Source organism: Haemorhous mexicanus, chromosome 13 (assembly GCF_027477595.1).
Source record: "Haemorhous mexicanus isolate bHaeMex1 chromosome 13, bHaeMex1.pri, whole genome shotgun sequence".
Classification (NCBI taxonomy): Eukaryota; Metazoa; Chordata; class Aves; order Passeriformes; family Fringillidae; genus Haemorhous; species Haemorhous mexicanus.
Window position 1 is genome coordinate 17817396 of NC_082353.1, and position 20675 is coordinate 17838070.

Here is a 20675-nt window from a genome sequence, read left to right on the forward strand (position 1 = left end):
CCTCTCCTGCCAACAAGAAATCCAAGTCTGAGCTACTCTCAGCTGCATGCGATTACAGTCCTTCCCAGATCCACATGGAAATCCACAGGACTCAGTCGAGTTTTTGGGTGCATCGGGCACTAAAGCACAACCATGAAGTTACAGAATGCTGCAGACTTCTGCAAATCTGCATTTATGGTCTTAAATAGGCACAGGCAAACTTGCACAGGGACCCAGAATCCAGCACTGACAGAGTTAATGTGCTGAGAAGCCCTCCACTGAAAGGCTCTGTTCCCTCACCCATGGTGAATATAGTGTTCTGGTTACCAAAATAGCTGTATTTGGAAGGGTTGAAGGCCAGAAGCTCACTGCAGTACCCACTCTTGCCCTATGCACTGCTCATTTTAAGGTCAGACCTTTAGCATCAGGAATCTGTTAGAAGAAAGAAGAATCGCTTTAAAAGTTGTTGCCACTCTGGGGATTACCCTGGAAGGTCTGAGAGGGTAAAGGAAAGGGCAGGGGCAGATAAACACTTGGCCACATGAAAAATCAGCTGCCCCTAAATTTCAATACATCTGCATAAACCTCCCAAAACTGCAGCCAGCTTGTTCCTCCTCACAGTGCTCCCAGTCACCACTCTCATTTTGCAGCCCTTCTCGTGCCACAGCAATGCTAACTCTGTCATTGTCAGCTGAGTTACTGTTTAATCCCTCCTATCTTGATTAATTGCATTAAATTGGTATACCTATGTTAATTAAACAGAAGATGGCAGAGGCAGCTTTTACTTCTTGTTCTTTTGTGTAGATCATTTCCCAGGGCTTCACAGGTTGTGGAAAAATAACTATACAGACACACCACACATCATATTTCAGCACAGCTGATAAAGCTATTTTACTCATACAGTGGTCCATGATTCTTTTTGCATATCACAGCACAGGTTTAATTACCACGCTGCTGCTGCATGGCAGCTCTTCTAGCTTTGTTTTTTTTTTTTTTTATTTGTATTATTTGCAAGTCATAATCATGTTTTCCTGTCATCCCCGAGCAATGTGCATGCGTGCGTACAGGCAAATGCCAAGCCTGGAAAGGAAATTTGATGCGTGTCCATGAATTAGAGTTTTCAAACTTTGGCTGAAGATTAGTACATGTAAACATAGCTCTGCCCCCTTCATCTTGGATAATTGGTCACAAATGCTACTTGACACTTCTCAAATCAGACACTTTACATACTTCTGAGCATAGCTGAACTTTTTTGGCAGGAATTAATTTGCTTTGCAACTTAGCTGCTCATTCCTGGCCCGATCCCTGCTCCAGTGATTTCAGGGCAATGTTCTGCCAGTGTGAGGAGCACAGAGGCAGGACCGGATCTGTTTGCTAGCGCCGACGAGCCCGGCTTTGTTGGCTCCCTCAGAAAAACAATTACTGCAGCTAATGTTCTGCCCTTTGCCAGCCTTGATTAACACTGGGATTTTTACCTTCAGGCCTCTCTTTCTCTCCCAATGACTGAGCAAGTTATAATGCATCAGGGGACATCTCAAAAGAATGGAGAAGGCAATGTAGCATCACCAGAAAATGCAACTTTTGACACACCAAGACCTTTCCACAGCATTACCAGCTTTATGGGAGGTAGTCACAGACACCATCTAAGGAGACTCTCTCACTTTTTTTCCTTCCCCCCCCTGCAAACAGTGCATGCTCCAGCAGAGAAGGGAAATCCATTTCTGGAGTAGTGATGGAGTTTGAAGCAGGCTCAGAATTTCGTGCTATTAAAGAGCCCCCTGTTTGCTCTGACAGTTCAGCGTGTTTACTCACCGTGCACCAGCACTGAGAGAGCTGAGCAGACCATATGCTCACTTAGAAGGGCTGCCAGGTCTCAGGGAGCATTGCTGTGCCTATTCCAGGAGGGGTTTGGGGCAAGAACACATTCCATAAAGGATTTCACTAGGAATATTGTATTTTATCTGGTGATTTATTTCTGTCCAGTCTCTGGACTAAATGGCAGATTATCAGCATCTCCATGTAGATCTATGAATAACCAGTAAAATCTCATTTGCCCTTTATTCACTGGGATGTTGATAAGCTGCAGCATATTAAAAATATTTGTCAGTTTGTTCTTCTCAGCTATCAAGTGGGGTATGTGCCAGCATTCCCTCCTCATGCTGCCTGCTTCACCCAGAAAATGGAGAGAAAATGATGAAACAATGTCAGTTCTAGAAGAGGGTGACCCTTTGCATGAGTTATTTTAGGATTATTGCCTTCCTTCTAAACTAAAACTAAGTCTGTAAATTAGATTGAGCTCCTACCTGCAGAAGCAAAGGGTGGAACTTCATGCTGTGCTTCAGGTGTAGAGAGGTGCAAATCCCTGGTGGTGCACTCGTGTTTCCTTGGTTCTTCGTGCAGCTCAAAGCCCTGACGAGGAGTAGCCAAGACAGAAACAGTCCCCACCTCTGGCCTCTGGTGCTTGTGCCATCACCAAGAGCTGAGCCACAGCCCAGGGCCAGGGAACCAGCTGCATCAGCCACCTCCCTGAGTGCTTGGTCCCCACACTTTCCAATCACTGTCTTGTGATGGTTCATCCCTAGAAAAGAAGGGGAGCTCGTGTTATCAGAAATATGGCAGATTCACTGTGGAGAAGCAATAATTGCCCCAGGATTTGCCGTGGAATAATTCAAATAATTCAAAAAAAGGCATGGAGTGTTGGTATGTCTTGAGTTTTTATAGGTTTATTCTTTAAAATAAACAAATTGAGATGTATTTTGCTTCCTTCTGTTTAACTCTGATGTTTGAATCACTGTGGGAGAGGTGGATATGATATTTCTAGGTGAACAAGGCAACAATTGGCCAAGAGATACAGCACAGCTCTAAAGTCTGAACTAAAGAGGATGCTTGGTTTCCATTACTATTATCTATCACTATAAATTTAGCTTTCAGGTCCTAGACATTTTAAAATAACATGTCTAGTGTTGGAATAGGAGACTATCAGAAAAAGTGAATTACAGGTTACAGGCTTCCAGGATTTGCAGTACAAGAACTATTACCGTAATTACACCTGTGGAGTACTCATTTATGTTGTTATTAGGGGAAAGGGATGGGAGAATTAGGATGTATGGAAAGAAAACATTGCAGAAGGGGAGCTAAATAGTTTAGCTGGGACAAAGAACTATGGTGGCTCCTGGTCACACTTGTGTTTTCAGCACATGAAGTCACCACGTGCATGTGGACCTGCAATTTCCAGGGATTTAGGTGAAACCACTATAAATCACCAATATCTGGTACAAATGGGCACAAACCTCAGCCCCCAGAAAGGCCCAGCCCCACGCTCAGCCCCCAGATTGAGAGCTGATACCTTTTTGTACCATTGAACATCTCCATGGTCTTTGCTGGGTGCCAATGGGAATTGACCAAGTGACTCCATGAGCTCCATTCTTCAGAGACAAAAGTCCTTCCCCATTCTCAAAGAAGATCAAAGCCAGATTCTTGAACATTTGAAATGAGACTAGAATAAGGAAAAACAAAATCCTTCTTTTCAGGGGAGAGGTGAATCTCCATTTTGACTTGTTATTTTGTCAGGGCTAAGTGGCCATAGGTACTTGCTGGTGTAAATCCACTGTGTCACCTCCTGGATGTCATTACTTAAAGTCAGTAAACTCATGCTTCAGTGGCTGAAGATTTGCTTGCTTAATGCCTGGTTTCATCAACAAATTCAGGCTGGCAATGACATCCTACTTGTCTAAGCTAATACACAGCCTTGCATCGTCCTTGCTTCCCTTCCCATTCAAACTTATAGCTCTGTGTTAGTGTCTACCAAAAACCAATATTACAGCTGAAGAGAATGAAGTGATGAATGAACATGAGGTTTGCATGTAGATAATTAGAAGTCCGGCTGGGTAGATCACATTATTTAATGTATCATCATTATGTTTGTTTTTAAAAAGCATTCCAAATATATTATTTCTTCTATTACTCCATCTCTTCAGCGCTCTGACGCCAGGGATGAATCGTGCTGTGTGTTTTGGTAGAGATTTGTTTTCTAAAACATGATGGAACCATGTGGATCTTAAATCATTGCTGTAATAAGTGAGTTGTCCCTACTTGAGGAAACTCTTGTCTCAAGAGTAAAAGTCCTTATTTGGCTGTGCTGCAAGAAGCAGGATGATATTTAATTATGACAGTTGAAACTCATCTCTGAGTGCAGACATTATTGATTTGTTCTAATATAGAAAAGGTGGAATTAAAAAGCTGGTTTATTTAGAAATTTACGTATTCCTAAAAATGTCTGTTCAGCTCATTTTTAAATTTGATTTCTTATCCCAGGTGAATTACACTGCATTTCTGAATCTCAAGAACTGCCTGTGCCTGATAACAGCTGATCGAAGTGCCAGCATAATTCAGTTGTTTTGATTGTAAGATTTTTCTTTGCTGCTTTATTGGACAATGGTGTTTGCAAAAGAGAGGTGAAGAGCACCAGGGATGGAATTACAGCCCACAGTTGGTGCATGAGACTTAATATTAGGATAGGACCACGGTCTATAAGGTCAGTGGCAAATGATGCCAGCTAGCAGCAAAATCAATGCCTGGTTCTGTAAAAAAAAAAAAAACAAGGAAAGCAAGGAAAATCTGTGCCAGTGTCCCAGCATGACAAATTAACTTGGGCAAGTTGAAGATAATCATGATTATTTAATATTCCACAGCTTTACAACTTGATACTCTGCAGACAAAAGATCAGAAGTCTGCTGAATCCAAAGTTTTGAATCTTTGGGTCAATATGCTTCTCATGTCTTCAACATTGTTTAATTTAGGAGGAAACAGTTCTGAGCTAAGATAAGATCTCAGACAAAATTGACGTGGACTCACAACATGGCCTAACATAACAATTTAATCTATCCTGTGCTTCCCCTGAAAGAAGGCTTAATAACTGTGCTATGATTTCACCTGCTGCTTCTAACATTTGCTCATTCTTTCTTCCTGAGCAAATTTGGATTATCAGATGGTGAGCAGCTTTGTTCATGGTATACAAACTTGAATTCATTTAGGATTAATAACAATAGGTTCAATCTTGGATTCAATGGCAGCTCTTAATGAATGGAGTCTTTGGAAGATAAATGTTTGTTTGTGTGAAAAGAGAAATAATTAATTCTCCATTTTTCTGGGTATGAGGTGATTATAGCACATATCACAAAATGTTTTCCCTGTGTTTCCAGCCCTGGGTATAAGAACTGCAGGAATGTTCCCCAAGCCCCAGCATTGCAGATATGAGGCATTTTGACCTTGTCATTTCAAAATCTGAAGTTTTGCAATGAATTGTTTGTGTGAGAAAAAAATGTATCTCTTACTCACAGTACTCTCAGGTCCTCCTGGTGATCTGATGCAGGGCAGCGAGGAGGGAAGGGAGGAAGGTCCTCGCCGCTGCGATCCCTCAGCAGCCGTGGGTCAGCACAGGGTTACTTGGATGAAGGAATCAAGGCTGGATCTGGATTTTGGCCCAATCCTCACCATTATCTTAGACATGGGCATCTTCCAAATTCCTGTGGGAAATCCCACGTTCTTCATGACTGTCCCTGTCTCTTGGGAAGCAGCCGGAGCCCACCGTGCCCGGCCAGGAGAGGCTCTGCTGCCCAGCACCCGGTACCCACTGACCTCAGGAGGAATTAGCAGGCTTCAGCAAACGTACCCTGCAGGCAATTTTACCCTGCAAAAACATCACCCACATTTCTAGAGTTTAGGACAACAAATTAGAGCTTTTAATATGCACTGGCCGCTTTTTTTTTCACCCCCCCCCCATCCCCACACCACCACCATCCCCCCTCCCAGCCCAGTAACATCCAGTTGCTTAATTCCATTTGAAATCACCCGGGTTAGGCACCTAAATAATCTTGTCCTTCATGCCTGTCAACATCTTGAGGCACCTAACCACCTTTAGAGATGTGGTGTGAAAGCTTGTGAACGATGCAATCGAGGAGGGAAACAAAAGACAAGTATCCCTATTTGCTGCCCAAGAATCCACAAAGAATGCTGCTTCAGCTCTGCTCTGATTTCTAATTAGATTATGAGTGATGTAGGACTCTGAAGCCAAGCTGGAGTTTGTGCTAGCACTTTGCATGTATGAATGACAAAGGGACACCACTTTCATATTGATTTAAGCAAGCCAGTGGAAGAATGTTTAAACATCAAGTGCTTGATGTCCCAGTTTGCCAGAGCACCTGGAAATATCAAATTAATTCCAGGTGTTCTGCCATTAAGACAGGCTTGCTGCTTTTACAGCCACACATACAAAATGTGGCTCCCAGTTCCACAAATAAAAACGGAATGGTTTCTGCTCCTAATACCTCGATAACTCCGACATATTGCAAGTTCTGGAAAGAATTTTAATCTACATAGTTTTTTTTAAACGGGGAGGGGAGTGAGGGGGGAAAGATTTTAAATATGCTGCATACAATTTGTGATGGTCATCTCTAAAATGCAGCTCCATTATCCTTTTCCATTTGGAATGAATGAGGCTAATTAATTTCAGGCCATACTTGATGAGGTCAGCACCATACGAAGGGTGCGTGCTAGACATTGCTAATCTCTTTCAGCTGAGAGTGATGAATTAAAGATGAAGCATTCCTTTGCAGGCCTAATTTAGAATGTATATCAAAAACCTACAGCAAATAATACTATACCCTACAACAAAGGAAAACTTGTTCTCTCAGGCTCCCATGTAGGGTTGATTTTAAAGGCATTTTCATTTCGCTTTGGAATTCCAGCTGTGGATGGGTGAAACAGTTCAGAAAATTCAAGCTTTCTCTCTTTCTATTGCTTTTATGGACAAAAGTAGGCAAGGGGGGGCTAAGGGGAGAGAGAAACTGGTCCGTGTTTGATCCTGTATCTCCTGTGATTCTGACTGTATGCTCGGAGTTTAGGAAACCAAGTACCTGTGACGTGACACCCCCCAGGGCCACAGTCACATCTTCCTGTTGGGGTTTTTTAACTCTGATGGGAAAGCAGTCAAGGGTCCCCTCTGGCTCAGCATCATCCCAAGAATGTTTTGTTGGACGTTGCAGGTAGGAAACAGGACGGGTCCAGCAGTTCTGCTGGGTCACCCAACAAGGACAGGAGGTTCCAAGCCCTCACAGAGCTGTCATTCTCCCCCAGGATAAACACCTCCCTATGCAAAAATGTCCCATCACATCTGGAAGTGCAGGTAGCAAAACTGAATGGAACAAATCACTGCAAAAGCAAGCAGGTCTGGGAGCAGGACAAATTGCTACACAGCTCCCAAACTGGCTGGAGTTGAGGCTCAGCCAAGCTTTGCCACCTTTCCCTCAAGGCAAAGCCACCCACAAAGTCCGTAGGGATTTTCCCCGAGTCAGGGACTGCAGGATTTATCCCTGTGGGCAGCAAGAAGCTGAACTGTCATTTTGGTAAAACAGGCACTTATGAAATCTTAACCCAGCCTCAGAAGGAGGCTGCAAACAACAGACCAGCGTCCTCCCCAGCACTTCTCTGCTCAATACCTGGCAGTTTCTTGGAATTCTTGACAGGTTGCTGCAGCGAGTGGAAGTTCCCAACTGGTGGCCATAAGCGGCTGCCGTCTTTGTATCCCAGTAGTCCTCATTAGAACAAAGCTGCTTCGAATTAAATCCAATCTACATGCCGAATCAATCTTTCAACCCTTTGATTGCTTCTGAAAATATTTATACTTCTTAATAATGCACATTTTGTCCCAAAGCCTGTGATTAAACCCAGACAAGGTCCGGAGAAGCCTGAAGTATATGTGGAAGGGGTTATTTTGGACAGGAAAAGAAAGATAAAGACACAGGTTTTTCCTATTGTGAAATCATTAGAGTGTATAAATCTAGCAATTGCAGTTGTATAAGCATCAGAGTGGGGTTGTAATAAATACAGATTGGAGTATTATAGTAACCAAATGGAGTTTATGGATTATGTTCACTAGTTCATATTTCTCAGCTACTACAACCTAACTAGCTTCATGCTGCACTCACCTCTGTTAATATTCCCTATTAATATTCTCTTTACGTGTTTGTGGGGGGAAAAAAAAAAGTTAGGATTCAACTGCTGCTCTGTGTAAAACAAATATGTTTAAAGAATCATGCCCTTCAAAGAAAAAAAATAAACACGGGGATGCTGCAAAGCGACCGTGTTCGAAGGGCACAGACTGTGGCTGGCTGAAATCAGCCCCATTCTGCTGAAAGTTAATAACTTCCATCTGAGTGGGATCTGGTCCTAATGCAGGGCGTTTGCCGTGTGAAAATTGGGGTGTAAAAATGAAGAAAATAACTTCTGCTGTCCCTTACCCTGGTGAAGTTTTTAGGGGGTAAATAATAAGCTTTGGCTGGAGATGAGAAACACACAAAGGCTTTGAAACTGGGCTGTGTGGTAAACAGCATGTTATTCCCTCCTCAAAAAGCAACATGCATCACAGGTGAGACATGAGGAGATGATGGGAAGGGAACATTCCTTGGCTAAGAAGTAGGCCAGACAGGGCCAGATCCTCCAGAGTGGGGATCTGCCGTGGATTAAGAAGGTGCTGGTGGCTGGGGACGCAGATCAGATAAAGGCTCTGTACCTGTCTCCCTCCCTAAACACAAATGTCTGACCTTGTCTCTAAAAAAGGGGAAAAATTGACTTTGGAAAACACACCATGATAAATCTCCTTGGATATAGTATGCAGTCTCTGGGTGAGAGGGAAAGAAATCCTAGAAACTAAAAGTATGTAATGCTTATTTAATATCGTTGTCATCAGCAGCATCAGATGGTAAATGCAGGTAATATTCTTCAGGAGTGGGCTGCTAAATGCTTGTGGTAGTTTTGCTTGTGAGAGTTTCCCTTTTCATAAAGGAGAGAAAGAAATATTCTCAGCTAAAATATTATTTATTGACTCTTTCATCACATAGTTCATTATATTAAGTTGTTATTTCCTAAATATGTTGGGGGGTGGTAATATTATTATGCATATATCCTGAGTCATGATGGCTATTTTGCATTAATGTATGATTTGGATGCTCAGTCTTTAACATAGAGAGAAGGGATGTGTTTATCATCACCTTAAATAAGGGGAGAGCAGAGATTGTAAAAAACCTCATAAATAGGGATGGATCCAAAATCTAATGACACACATGAAAATCCATTTTGGATCAGACCCCCATCAGAACTCTGTATTATATAACCAGCATTTTCTGAGTATCTTCTATTGTTTGACAACCCTGATTTCACACTGAACTTGGAGTTCATTTCTGAACAGAAGCTTTTAGTATAGAAACTTTTAATCATATCTTTTTGTGAACACACACATGCCATCGAGGATATTGTCTTATTAAAGAGTTTAAGCCTAAAGGTGTATGCCTACTTTTAAAAGAAATTTTCTGATTGTAGATAACTGCTCAATTTGATTTAGTGTCCAATGATAGTGATGGGGTTGATAACTGAGCATTCATCGGTAATTCATCTTGTGCTAGTAGAAATTTACAGCAAAGCAGTGCTTTCCCAACACTGACAAGTCCTATTAATCTTCTTCAGACACATTTCAATAGGTGTCTCCATCTGTGCCCAACATCTAAACACTCTGGCATCACTGGGGACTTGGAGACACCTTCATTTCAGGTTACACTAGTGAAAATGTGATACTAGATTGTACTCTATTTTTAACCTAATTCTCTCTTTTCATTCAATTAGCCTTTCTTGCCTGCATTTTTCTACTCATGTGTAACATCCTTTTCCCAGGAATAGCTTAAAAATGAGATTTAGTTACTTAAAGAGACAGAATCTGCCAGGGCAAGAGCAACCAAGAGCTTAGTACAGAAAAGCACAATAACAAAGCTCAGGAGCACAGCGTGGAGACCACTCACCAAACACGTCCTGAGCAGCATTCCCTCAATAGTCCCCTCCTGATGCACCTCTTGGCAGCACCACAGGGTTAGGACAGGTCTGAAACTAAAACTGAAAACGATTGCAGGATGTTTGGGTGTTGAAATCCCAAAGAGCTCTGTTTGTTCATGCTGCATGGGGATCCCCACCATCCATCCCCACTTTGCTTTACATATACAACTAATGCATGAGCAAACACAGAGCAGTCAAATTACAGCAATAACATTTATGGGTGGATTATGTTCCAACTTCCTCACTTATTATTAAAAGCGAGTAAATTGTGAAGCACATGGAAGAGGTAGGGTGCAAATGCAGGCGAATTTCCACTCTGAACCAAATGTTGTTTTTTCACTTTCAAAGCTGCGATGAGTTTGCGAGCAGACGCAGCACAGCTTTAAAGCTTACTCATTCAAAAATGTGTGTTTGGGTTCCTTTTTTTTTTTTTTCCACTCTCCCCTCCTTACTCCATTTACGTTTTGCCTTTCAAAGAGGAGCAGATGCACACCATTTGGGTTTGGGTGGCTCCTACTTGCTCTGAACTTTCTTCTGAAAAGAGCAAACCGTGAGCCGTGCGTCTGCTCCGCGCCTCAGAGGCAGTCTCAAACTTTGTTTCTGGCTTTATGAAGTTCTCTCGTGAGTCGTATTATAGATCTAAATGACCTTATTGTAGGTGGCAAGTTTAAATGTGCCATATTAATAACTTGTTATCCAAGACAAATTAAGTCCTTATGTGTCAAAAGCACTCTGTTCTGGATTACCTACAAGACAAGTATTTATTGAATAAACGTTGGATCCAATTTCATTTTAATGTGACTGACTGTATGCTGCAGCCCCTCAGAACGAGATAAAAACACTCAAACCTACAACTGTGTTGCAACATTACACCTAACTTGTCTATTTCTATTATTGTCTTTTTAACATGGGATTTCAAAAGTGTTTGGGGGGGTTTAGGGATTTATTATTATTATTGTTATTATTTTTTCTGAAGAGCAAGGAGAGAGATAGAAAAAAAGACTGGCATTCAGCCTAAAGAGAAATCATTGAAACAAATTAATCCTATGCCGTTTAAATTGACATGGTAATCCATCATCAGCAAAGGGAAACTCTGAAAGCAATCTAGAATCTGCAGTGTTCTTTCACTGGCCCTCAGGCACAAAGACAGATAGTAAAAGAGGAAGGTGGGGAAAAAAATCATAAAAGTTAGCAGCACCTTAGCATAGGGAAGGGCTAGAGAAAGCAGCCTTCACTTTTTCCTGCTTTCAAGCAGCCAGCTCAGAAAGCAGCACTGATTAACCTTCAGTCACTGCCTGCTAACGTTTACTTGTGTGTCAGATCATCTTCAGCTGCTGGGATAGGAGTTATTTCAAATAGTGCAGAGCCCCTGTCCTGTATAAACTCCACCATTGAAAACTCTGCCAAACATCAACTTGGGCATTTCTGCTTACAGAGGGCCTTTTATTAGCCTAAACTTGATCATTCCAAATGGACAATAAATTCTATCTGCAGAGCCCTGCAGAAAATAGCTGTACTATCCTTGGGAGTTTAATAGCCAGGATTTTCATAGAGCTAGCATGAAAAAAAACTGGGGGGTTTATTTCGGTTTGGACTCTGGGTATTTTTTTGTCTGTCCCCTGCTTTCTCACTGGGGCTATCCACCATAATATATGTTTCCCAAGAGATTTTTCAAACTAGTTTTAAATATCTAAAGTGATGAGACTTTGTGCACCTTTAAAATTTTATTAGACTTACGGTCAGAAGAAAACATAAACCTCTTGGGCCTTGAAAGCCCATTGCAATACAGCCATTATCCCTATAATGTCAACAGAGCTACAAAATTCTCTAGAAATAAACCTTTTAAGAACAGCTTTCCCTGTTTCATGTTTTCTTTTAAGGTCAGTGGTGCATCACTTTTTTGGAAAGCGTTTCCCCTCTCTGGCCAGGTTTAGCAATGTGAAATAGAATGTATATTACTAAATGAATAGGTTTAATTTTAGACACTGAAAAAATAAATAGAAGAAGAGAGCCAGGGCAGGAATAATACCTTTCAGTTAGAAACAGACATAGTAGAAAGAAAAAGTCAGAACTTTAGTGCCAGGGGCAAAGGGGTGAAAGGCTGGCTAATATGAACCATATCCAACATCTGCCCTATTTTAATTTAGCAGGGATAAAGTTTCTTCTTTTTTATTATTAAGAAAACTTTATGTGGCAGAGAAACCCATGAGCTATGTTATCAAAACTGTTTTATTGTCACACTGAAACTTAGAACTATTAAGAATTGGTGGGGCAAAGAGATAAAAACTCCCCTTCTCTCTCCTTTTATACTCTGTGACAAGCCTGAGCTCGGGTCCTGCTGATTGGGATGTCCTTTTCATGTCTTTATGAAGTACTGCACTTGGGGCTCTAATATAAAGGGGAGGTTAATTGTTCAGGATGGGTCCAGATGATTGATTCTCCAGGTTTAAAAAAAATAATAATAATTAATTTTTTAAAAAATCTGAATATTTGAACCAAACCCCTGACGCGGTGGTCGCCCTCGGAGGTGAGCGATGGTGGTGGTGCACAACAAGTGTAAAGAGGGGCTGGGCTGGGGACCTGGGTGAGAAACAACACAAATTGCCAGACTGGAACATGATCTCATTCCATCTAAAAGTTTTCCACCTCAATAGTGCAAATTCCACTATAAAATAACAAAGTGTACCAAACCACATGTGAGTAGCTGTAGGAGTAAGAGAGCAAATTGGTTTCTGACAAAAGAAGGATGAATACCTTTGGATAATCTAAAGTTAAAATTTGATTGAAAGCATAACATTCCTCTAAGCATCAATATGCTTAGGATCCAAAATATGGTTATTTTATTACCAGTTAATACTTAGATCAAAGCAAAACGCTGTAGCTGGAAGGGACATTCTCTCTGGAAATAAAGTTCCATGTAATTATTTCCTATTAAAAACTAAAACTGGTCTTAGATTCAAAAATTTGGGCTTCCTTACATGTGATATAATGCAAGCTTGTCAAGAGAGAACAGATGTACAATTTTTCACTGTTTGCTGGTATCTCTTTGCTTTAAAGTTTTCAGTTTAGTTTTAACCCTTTGAATGTGAAAGATTCTCATCCAATTTACCTCGATCAGACCAGGGGGACTGTTTTGGATTATACAGACTCACTTCTTATGATAAGAAATTAGGATTTGATATTAGCTAACATCATTTTAAATAAAGCCTTCAAATGTAAGGAGGTGAAATCTAAAGAAAATGATATGGCGATTGGTAGGCAGCTGAAAGTTAAATATTAAATTGTAAACAAAGGTTTTACTCTTGGGCAAAACAGCTCATCTTAATTCAGTTCGAGACATGGAGTTTAAAATATGCACTCAAAATACTTCCAAGAAAGCTGCAACCTTTCAGAGGAGAGAGATAAGAATGTATTTTAATTATGAGGTTATAAATATGCGATAGATTTAATTTTTTTTTACCAACTCCTAATGCGCGACGTAACATTGTTCAGACGCAGTTATACATTTATCTGTCTGTCTCTATTCCTGTCCAGGGTTTTGCTTTTATTTTATTCTTTCTCTTTTTTTTTTTTTCCCCTCCTGATAGCTCAATCTCTATTTATGGCATCGTTGAGACAGGCCCTGGGAAAAAAAAAAGAATCTATCCTTCTGTATTTATAAACCACCACAGAATAAATAGGGAATGGTTCCTTTTTACAGCTGAAGGGCTGGTATTATAAGTAGCAATATGAAATATTTAGACACATTATTTCAAGCTTCCCGGCTGCTTCTGATTCTGCTAATTATTTTTGATCTGTCACTCAGAAATAAAAAAATAAATAAATAAAACTTTAAAGAGTTCATTAGGACTGCAGAAAGGAAGAAGAGTCAGATATAAGGCAGCAATTATAATTTGGTTTTAACATGTTTTTTTCATTTTTTGCTGACTCCTCAGCTACATTGTTTAGTAGAAGGATGGCTACAATATACTTCTACATTAAAGCCTGTTAAATAGGGAAGAAGCTGAGACATTCAGCTGGGATATTGTTTGCTAGCTCAATTAGTATCCCAAGAATTTGAAAGTACAATAAATGTATCTGAAGATCATATCTAAACATACTTACCAAAAAGTACCCACCTCTCTCAGCAGTTCACATATTTCTGCCTTCTAACTGGGAGGGGAAAAAAAGAAAAAAAGAAAAAAAGGCAGTTTGATGTGTAGGTTAAGATTGGCGTGTGGCAAGGTTTGTGTGAGATACAAAGAAATCTGTATTTCACTCAACAATTTCATTGCTTAAACATATAGTTTAGAAGCATCTTTTCCTTAAACATGTGGTTCAATAACGTTTTCTTCAAAGGAACAACTCAGTGTGTTAAAAGATTTAAGAACAAAGAATGTGCTGCAAAATGCAAATTCCTCCAGTGTAACACTGTGTATGCAATTATGTATGTAGGCAGATAGATATAATTTGAGAGTTATTAACTTTCAACATCAATGATGTACCCTGAATCAATACAATGTAACTACCTATTAAAATATAAACCAGGTGTGTTCCCAGGCAAATACAGTCTGAGAAGCTTCTCTAGATTTTTTTTTTTTTCTTTAAAGATTACAGCTCTACTGTGGACAAGAAGCTCAAGAGATTGGTGCTGGTCCTAAAGATGAGATTGCTTTGCTTTTTGCTAGTGGTTCTAGAATGTTTCCTTTCCTCCACGTTTAGGGAGAAAAAAAAATTTAAAATAATAAATAATATAGAAATGGTGTGAAGGGGATGAATTGCCTCACAAACATCCGTACATTTATACACCTCCGGATGCATAGGGAAGAGAAAAGTTCCCCATTTCCATATTTCCTTTGGCTGAAGGGAGGGCATGAAGGGAGCAGAAATCATTTTAAGCTTTGCCCTCCCGGCGGATCGACCCCTCTTGCAAATCCCTTTCTCCTGGCCGCCCTCCCTCGCTCCCCCGAGCACACAGCCCGGCGCAGTTAACCTTGGAGCGGCGCCGGGCAGGGAAGGGTTAATGAAACCCAGCTCTTTACGACCTCCAGGGTCAGACTCTTCCTATCTGCAATCTAAGGAATTAGGTAAGGAGGTTATAAGATTATAGTGAAAGGAGTTATAGGCCCTCGTAGCCTCACACCTGAACATATTGGGCTAATCCACTGGGATTCTTAAAAATCGCTTCAGCTATGGAAAACTGTTAATTAGGCTGGGTCTGTCCCGAGGTTTCCTGTTGCATTAGAGATCCAGCCGAGCTGCCTGCGCTCCTTAGGCTCGCATGAAATGCTCTTAGTGCGCCTAACTTTCTGTCCCTTCTCCACAGCTGAAATCAGCATCAGCCCGTGATTTCGGGGTTAAAAAAAAGCAAAGCTGGGGGGAAATACAGTCCGAGAGATGAACAAAAGTCAACCCCCTCCGGTCCCTGAGCCCTGGGTGCCCGGCAGGCTATTTGCAGCTGTTTCTAACTTCAGTGTTTGTTTACAGTAGCAAAATTAGCACTTGGAGGAGAAGTGAAAAGCTGTTTTCACATCAGTTTTACTCCTCGGTTCCTAGCTTGAGATGCTTTTCCTCCCTCCCAGCAATCAGCATCATTTAAAGTGCGGTACAAACTTTCTCTCGCTGCTGTGACTTAGTTCTCTGCAGTCCCATCCTATTTTCTGCTAAAGAAAAATACGCGGAGAGAAGGTAGCATGTGAACACGGGCCAAACATCACGGATTCGAGGCAAAAAACCAATAATCATAATCCCGAGCATCCCCACAGAACGTATTTCAATGTCGCATGGCAGAGCCCTGCCCTAGTCCCAGCTTTCTGCCCTTTGGCACTCAGATATTTGCTGGTCTCCAGCAAAGTTTTCTTTAATCCGCCGAGACACCCCAGGGCTGTACCTGAGCCACCGCTAAATTGCTCCCTACAACCGATAAAATCCTGCAGCAGCAACTCCCCAGCTTCAAGACTTAAAGCAAGGGCTGGTTTTAGCCATTTTGTCATTTGCAGAAATGCTGAATTTTTTTAAATTTTTTTCTATGCCACTTGTGGTCACCCTCGAATGGCAGTAATCTGTAGATTACATATTACGAGCCTTGTCATTACGTGGATAAAATGAGGTGGTTAAACGCTAAAATCCATTTTACTCACCACACTTGCTTGTGGGGAGGGAGGGGGGCGGGAAGGAGAGGGGAGGACAAACTTGTAGGAGAAGGATTTAAACCCCTCGGATGGGAGCTGGATGTGCTGTCAGAGCCCTCTCTGCCTGCTGGGTTCACGGGCTGGGGACCCCTCAACTTCACCTCCAAGGCAGGCGCCCGATCACTCCAGCCCTCTCCCTCGCTCCTGAGCCTTTTGTCCCCATTTTCGTGGTATCTCAGCTTTGCTCCACAGAGGCGACTTTTCTCTGCCTCTCCTGGATTTGCTCTGTAGCATTTCTGGGCTCCTACTCTCCAGCTCTCCCCCCGTTTGCCTCTTTCATCTGTGTCCCTGATCCCTCTCCAGCTGATGTGATTCTTTAGAAATGTGGGTCTTATCCCGTCCCTACCTTTGCCGGCTCTGATTAGATATTATTTTTTCATTGGCTCTGCTACAATGGGTTCCTCCCTTTAATCTCTCGGTATATTTTCCCCCTCCCGGTATAACCAAATCCATGAAATTCACAGCCTCTCTCTTTGACACGACTGGTTCGTCTAATCACTCCATATCGATTTCCCTAACTCTTTTCATCCAGCTGAAGACACATTTTAAAACACTCCAAGCCAGAGTGTGCTCTTTGCTTTATACACACTAATAAAATGATTTACCCTTCTCTCTCTGCTCTCCTCACAGGAGAAAATCGTTCAAGTCGCGGCTATTTGTGTGTGATCAGTAAATATTTAGTGTGGCGACATCCTCAGCTCCTCTCCTGATCAATACGCAACCCAACAGGAGGTGGACTATTGTCCGGGTAGCGACTTGCTGAGATCTCCTTTAGATGAATTCTTTGCCCCCCATACTGTCTGTTATGATTTATCCTCGAAGGTGACCAATAAAGAAAAACCGAGTCTTTAAAAACGTCTGTTTCTAACCTGTTTACCGTGCCATTAAAGCACCTAAGCGAGGAATGGCTTATTCATCCCCTTCTCCCACATCCCTGGCATGGGCTGACACACGCAGGGCGCTGCTGGAAAATGGGGGTCCGAGCGGGCAGCCCCCGCAGCGCTGCCCTGCACCCCCGAACCTCGGGACCCCCTGCTCCCCTGCAGTAAAGCCCCGGCCGCTCTCTGCGCTGCGGTGCCACGGCGCTGAAAGGGCGATTCCCCGCTGGCACCCACCCTGCAGCACCCTCGGGCACAGCTCAGCCTCAGCCGGTGCCAACGATGTGCCCAAGGATGGAGGGTACCCCAGAAACTTCCAGCCCGCCTCCCGCCTCCTCCTCATCGCATCCCGCGGCTCTGCCTGCCCCAGGACCAGGCTGAGGCAGGGCTGCTGGGGGCTCAGCGGTTTGTTTGTTTGTTTGTCTGGGTTTTTTTGGTTTGGGGTGGTTTTTTTGAACGACGTGGAAAAGCTGCAGTGAAGGAAAATGATAATAATAATAATGGCTATGGAGAAGAGCTTTAAAGCCCGTTTCCTGTGGTTAACCATAACGAGAGCTTTCCCAGAGTGATAAAATGGGCAGCAAGAGAAGTTCGCGTGTGTATGTGTGTGCTTTATCCTGCTCTGCTCTTTCACTCCTGGGAAAGCCAATGCCTCCCCTCGCAATCACCCCAGGAGCGTGCTGTGCCCGCCGAGATGTCCGAGACAGCAGTGCCTGCTGCGTGGGTGCCTGTCTGATGCGGGCTGGGTGCCTCCACACAATGGCCACCCAGTGATATCTGCATCGTCTCTGTGTGCTCACTCACATCATGCCCTGCAGCCCACAGATGTGCCCAGATATTTATTTTATCCCCGTGCGTGTGCGTTTGCACCTCAGCTCTAGGTCGGAGGCGTTTATCTCTGCAAATGGACATTGCCTGCACAGGGGCTGCATAAATCCAGGGCTGTGTATTACAGATGTGCGACTGTTATTCAAATGTAAAACCAGCTACATCCACCTGTTAACTTTGTTTAGAAACCACTTTCACTAATGGCTTTTCTCTAACTTATTCAGCCCGTTACTCGAGTATAGGAGGCAATGGAGGGGAAAAATCCATACGAAACCCTGCTCACAGCCTCTCTTCGAGAGGACACTTTCCACACCTTGCCTAGACAGGGCTCCTATAGAGCGCTTATCTCTCGAATATATCTTTATACTAATGCATACTTAATTGGTCTGTCTTGACTGTCCATATAAAACAATTTAATTAGGGTGCTTTCTGCTTTGGAAAGAAAGAAAAAAAAATCTGCCCAGCATTTATTGTATTTAGCACCAATACAGGCAGAAAATGTTGCACAAGTTTTTGGTTGAAAGAGCACCTATGTGTCCATTGAAGGGCGTTGATCCGAAAAGACAGAGAGGACAAGTAAAATCGATTTGAAGCAACCCTCTCTGTCCCTTTCACACCATTCAGACACTCCATTCCTTCTAAGACAAAGACCCAGCGCCTTGGGAATGCTGGCAAGGCGGGGGGGGAGGGGGGGGGAAGGAAGAAAAAAGGAAAAAAAGAGGGGGGGGAAAAAAAAAAAGGAAAAAAGCTTCAATCCCCCCAAGCGAAAGGGAGAGCTCTGAAATTCCTTCATATTGCTGTTATTTACCCCCGAAGATATGTTCAACTCCAGGATTTTCTTCAATTCGGCGTCTAACACTGCTGCTGCGAGGAATGTCCCTGGAAGGGGAGGAGGTAATTATGGCTATTAGTGCTGCGAGCCCAGCCGCAACCTTGGTCACTCGCAGGCTTTTAGGGTTAAAATAGCCCTCACCTCTGACCCCTGCGGAGCAAAGTTGTAGCTATTGCCACAAGTTGGGCCAAAGTTTTCAAATCCAGGGCTGGGCAACACCGGAGGGGGCAAACTTCTCCCTGGAATTATTTTTGGTTGGGATTTAAATCATCTTTAGTCTATTTAATTGCCTTTCCCTCCTCCTTTGGCCAAATAATCCCTTTCTGAGAGGTGGGGGGGATTTCAAAATGCCCTGCTCTCTCTACCTTTCCCACTGCTCTTTCCATTTAGGTTTAATTTGGCAGATTGTTTTCAAGCATGAAAATGGTTATCATCAAACTGAATTACTGGGTCAGCCTTTCATCCAGAGATCTCAAGAATAAAAGGGGGGTCGGGCAGGGGTGTCCCCCCCCTTTAGGCTTTCCCCGCCATGACCCGTTCAGCTTTACCAAAAAAAAAAAATAATAAATAAAGGAGCATTTGGAAAAATGAAGAAAGGACAAAAAGCTTGGATTTGTCTCCTGTGCTTTCTGCACACCTTCACGATCCTCCTCTGCAAGGGGGGATTTTGGAAGGGGGGGCGAGGGGGGTGCTCAAACTGAGGAGGGGAGGGAGCCCACAGATACAAGTACCCCTCTGGCAATAATAAAAATTCATTCAAGTGGGCTATGTCTCCATCTTCCATGTACTGATTAGACTTAACAAGAGTGGAAACTTGTGTAGACCATATTTATGGTATTAACAAGCAGTTAAAAGATTTATCCTTCTTCTGATCAATATTGTTCGTGGCCGGTCCTTCCCCCCCACCCCCCGGGCCCTCCCCGAAGGCTGCAATGACAATCGCCTTCATACTTTTTCATCACCGATCGAGGTGGCAAAACCCTTTTGTAATTTTCATTAGCCCAGTAAACATGCAATTAACATGCAGCACTGTGGTTAACTTAATTCCTGTTTTAAGGCAAGGACAAGCAAGAAATGGAAGAGCGTTTGTTCCATTTGTCAAGTATGACACACTCCCTACCCTAACAGTTTCTTAAAATAAAAGCTCGGCTCCCCACCACCACGACCACCACCCCTCTTTCCAGAAACCCCCCACACTGATACACACACACACACAAAAAGGAGCAGGAATCCATTAGTTGGAGAGTATTCTCCTGCCAAAGGCGGTATAATGTATTCCAAATTTTCCCAAGCCCTCACTGTACCGGGGTCCCGTTCCCCCCACTCCCCCCTCCCATCCCGGGGAAGGGGGCTGACTCGCTGATATTTCTCGTGGGTGAAAGATTCAGCCTTTTCCTAACCGTATTTTTTTTTTTAATTTAAATAAAATAAAACTAAACGTGCTTCCCATGACTAAAAGTTGCCATGTTTGTGAAGGGGGTGGGGAAAAATGTCTCCAAGGGTTTCAATTAGCAACAAATGATTATTGCAACGGATTTTTGGTAATGAAAAAATGTGGAGTACCTCTTTCGAGCTGGGATCTCAGGGGCAGTGAGAGAGAGAGAGAGAGGGGGAGAGGGAGAGAAGGAGAGAGAGAGAAAGAGATTGCTGATTAGCTCGGATTCTTTCCCAACTTGCTTTAGCGTGTGCTTGCGTTCCCTGCCGACCCTACACAGGACACTATATATTTTTTCCCCTTCGGTGCATGTGTTGATAGTCCAGCCTGTAGTTGTTTGCGGTTGGCTTTTTTTTTCCCTTTTCGTTTTTTTTTTTTTTTTCCTGCCGGGGAGGGGGGAGGTGGGAAAGGGGGGGAGGGGGGGCTGAAATCCGTCTCATCCATCCTACCCCCACAGTCATTAACTTAGGAGATTTCCCTCTCTTATTTTTTTTTTCTCCCCAATTGGAAGGGTGGGTTGTGAATATTTTTCCCCCTTTTTTTTCTATATATTTTTTTTTTTTTTAAGTCTCGCCTTTCCAGCTCCAAACAAGGTGTAGCGAGACGCTCTTCCTTCTAAGGAATGAAATGAGACAAGGATCACTCAAAGACATCTCCTACCTTGGGCTTGGAGA

At 42.8% G+C, this 20675-nt stretch overlaps 1 protein-coding gene across 11 annotated transcripts in view; it reads right to left on the bottom strand.

The window, feature by feature from the left end:
* Positions 1–20675, bottom strand: part of LOC132333466 (uncharacterized) — a 43925-nt gene that overhangs the window by 21966 nt on the left and 1284 nt on the right. For 5 of the 11 annotated variants that reach the window (XR_009488165.1, XR_009488167.1, XR_009488171.1 and 2 more), the window contains exons 2-7: positions 13963–14010; positions 9828–9918; positions 7476–7645; positions 5317–5668; positions 3326–3475; positions 2283–2557 (exon numbers count right to left, since the gene is read on the bottom strand). Coding sequence is in view for 1 of the 11 variants with exons in the window: in XM_059858604.1 (XP_059714587.1) it covers positions 2283–2557; positions 3326–3464 (414 nt within the window). In the remaining 10 variants the exon portion in view is untranslated. Of the gene's footprint in view, positions 1–2282; positions 2558–3325; positions 3476–5316; positions 5669–7475; positions 7725–9827; positions 9919–13962; positions 14011–20675 lie in introns of all 11 variants that reach the window. The other 6 variants (XR_009488173.1, XR_009488169.1, XR_009488170.1 and 3 more) reach the window with 6 other exon arrangements.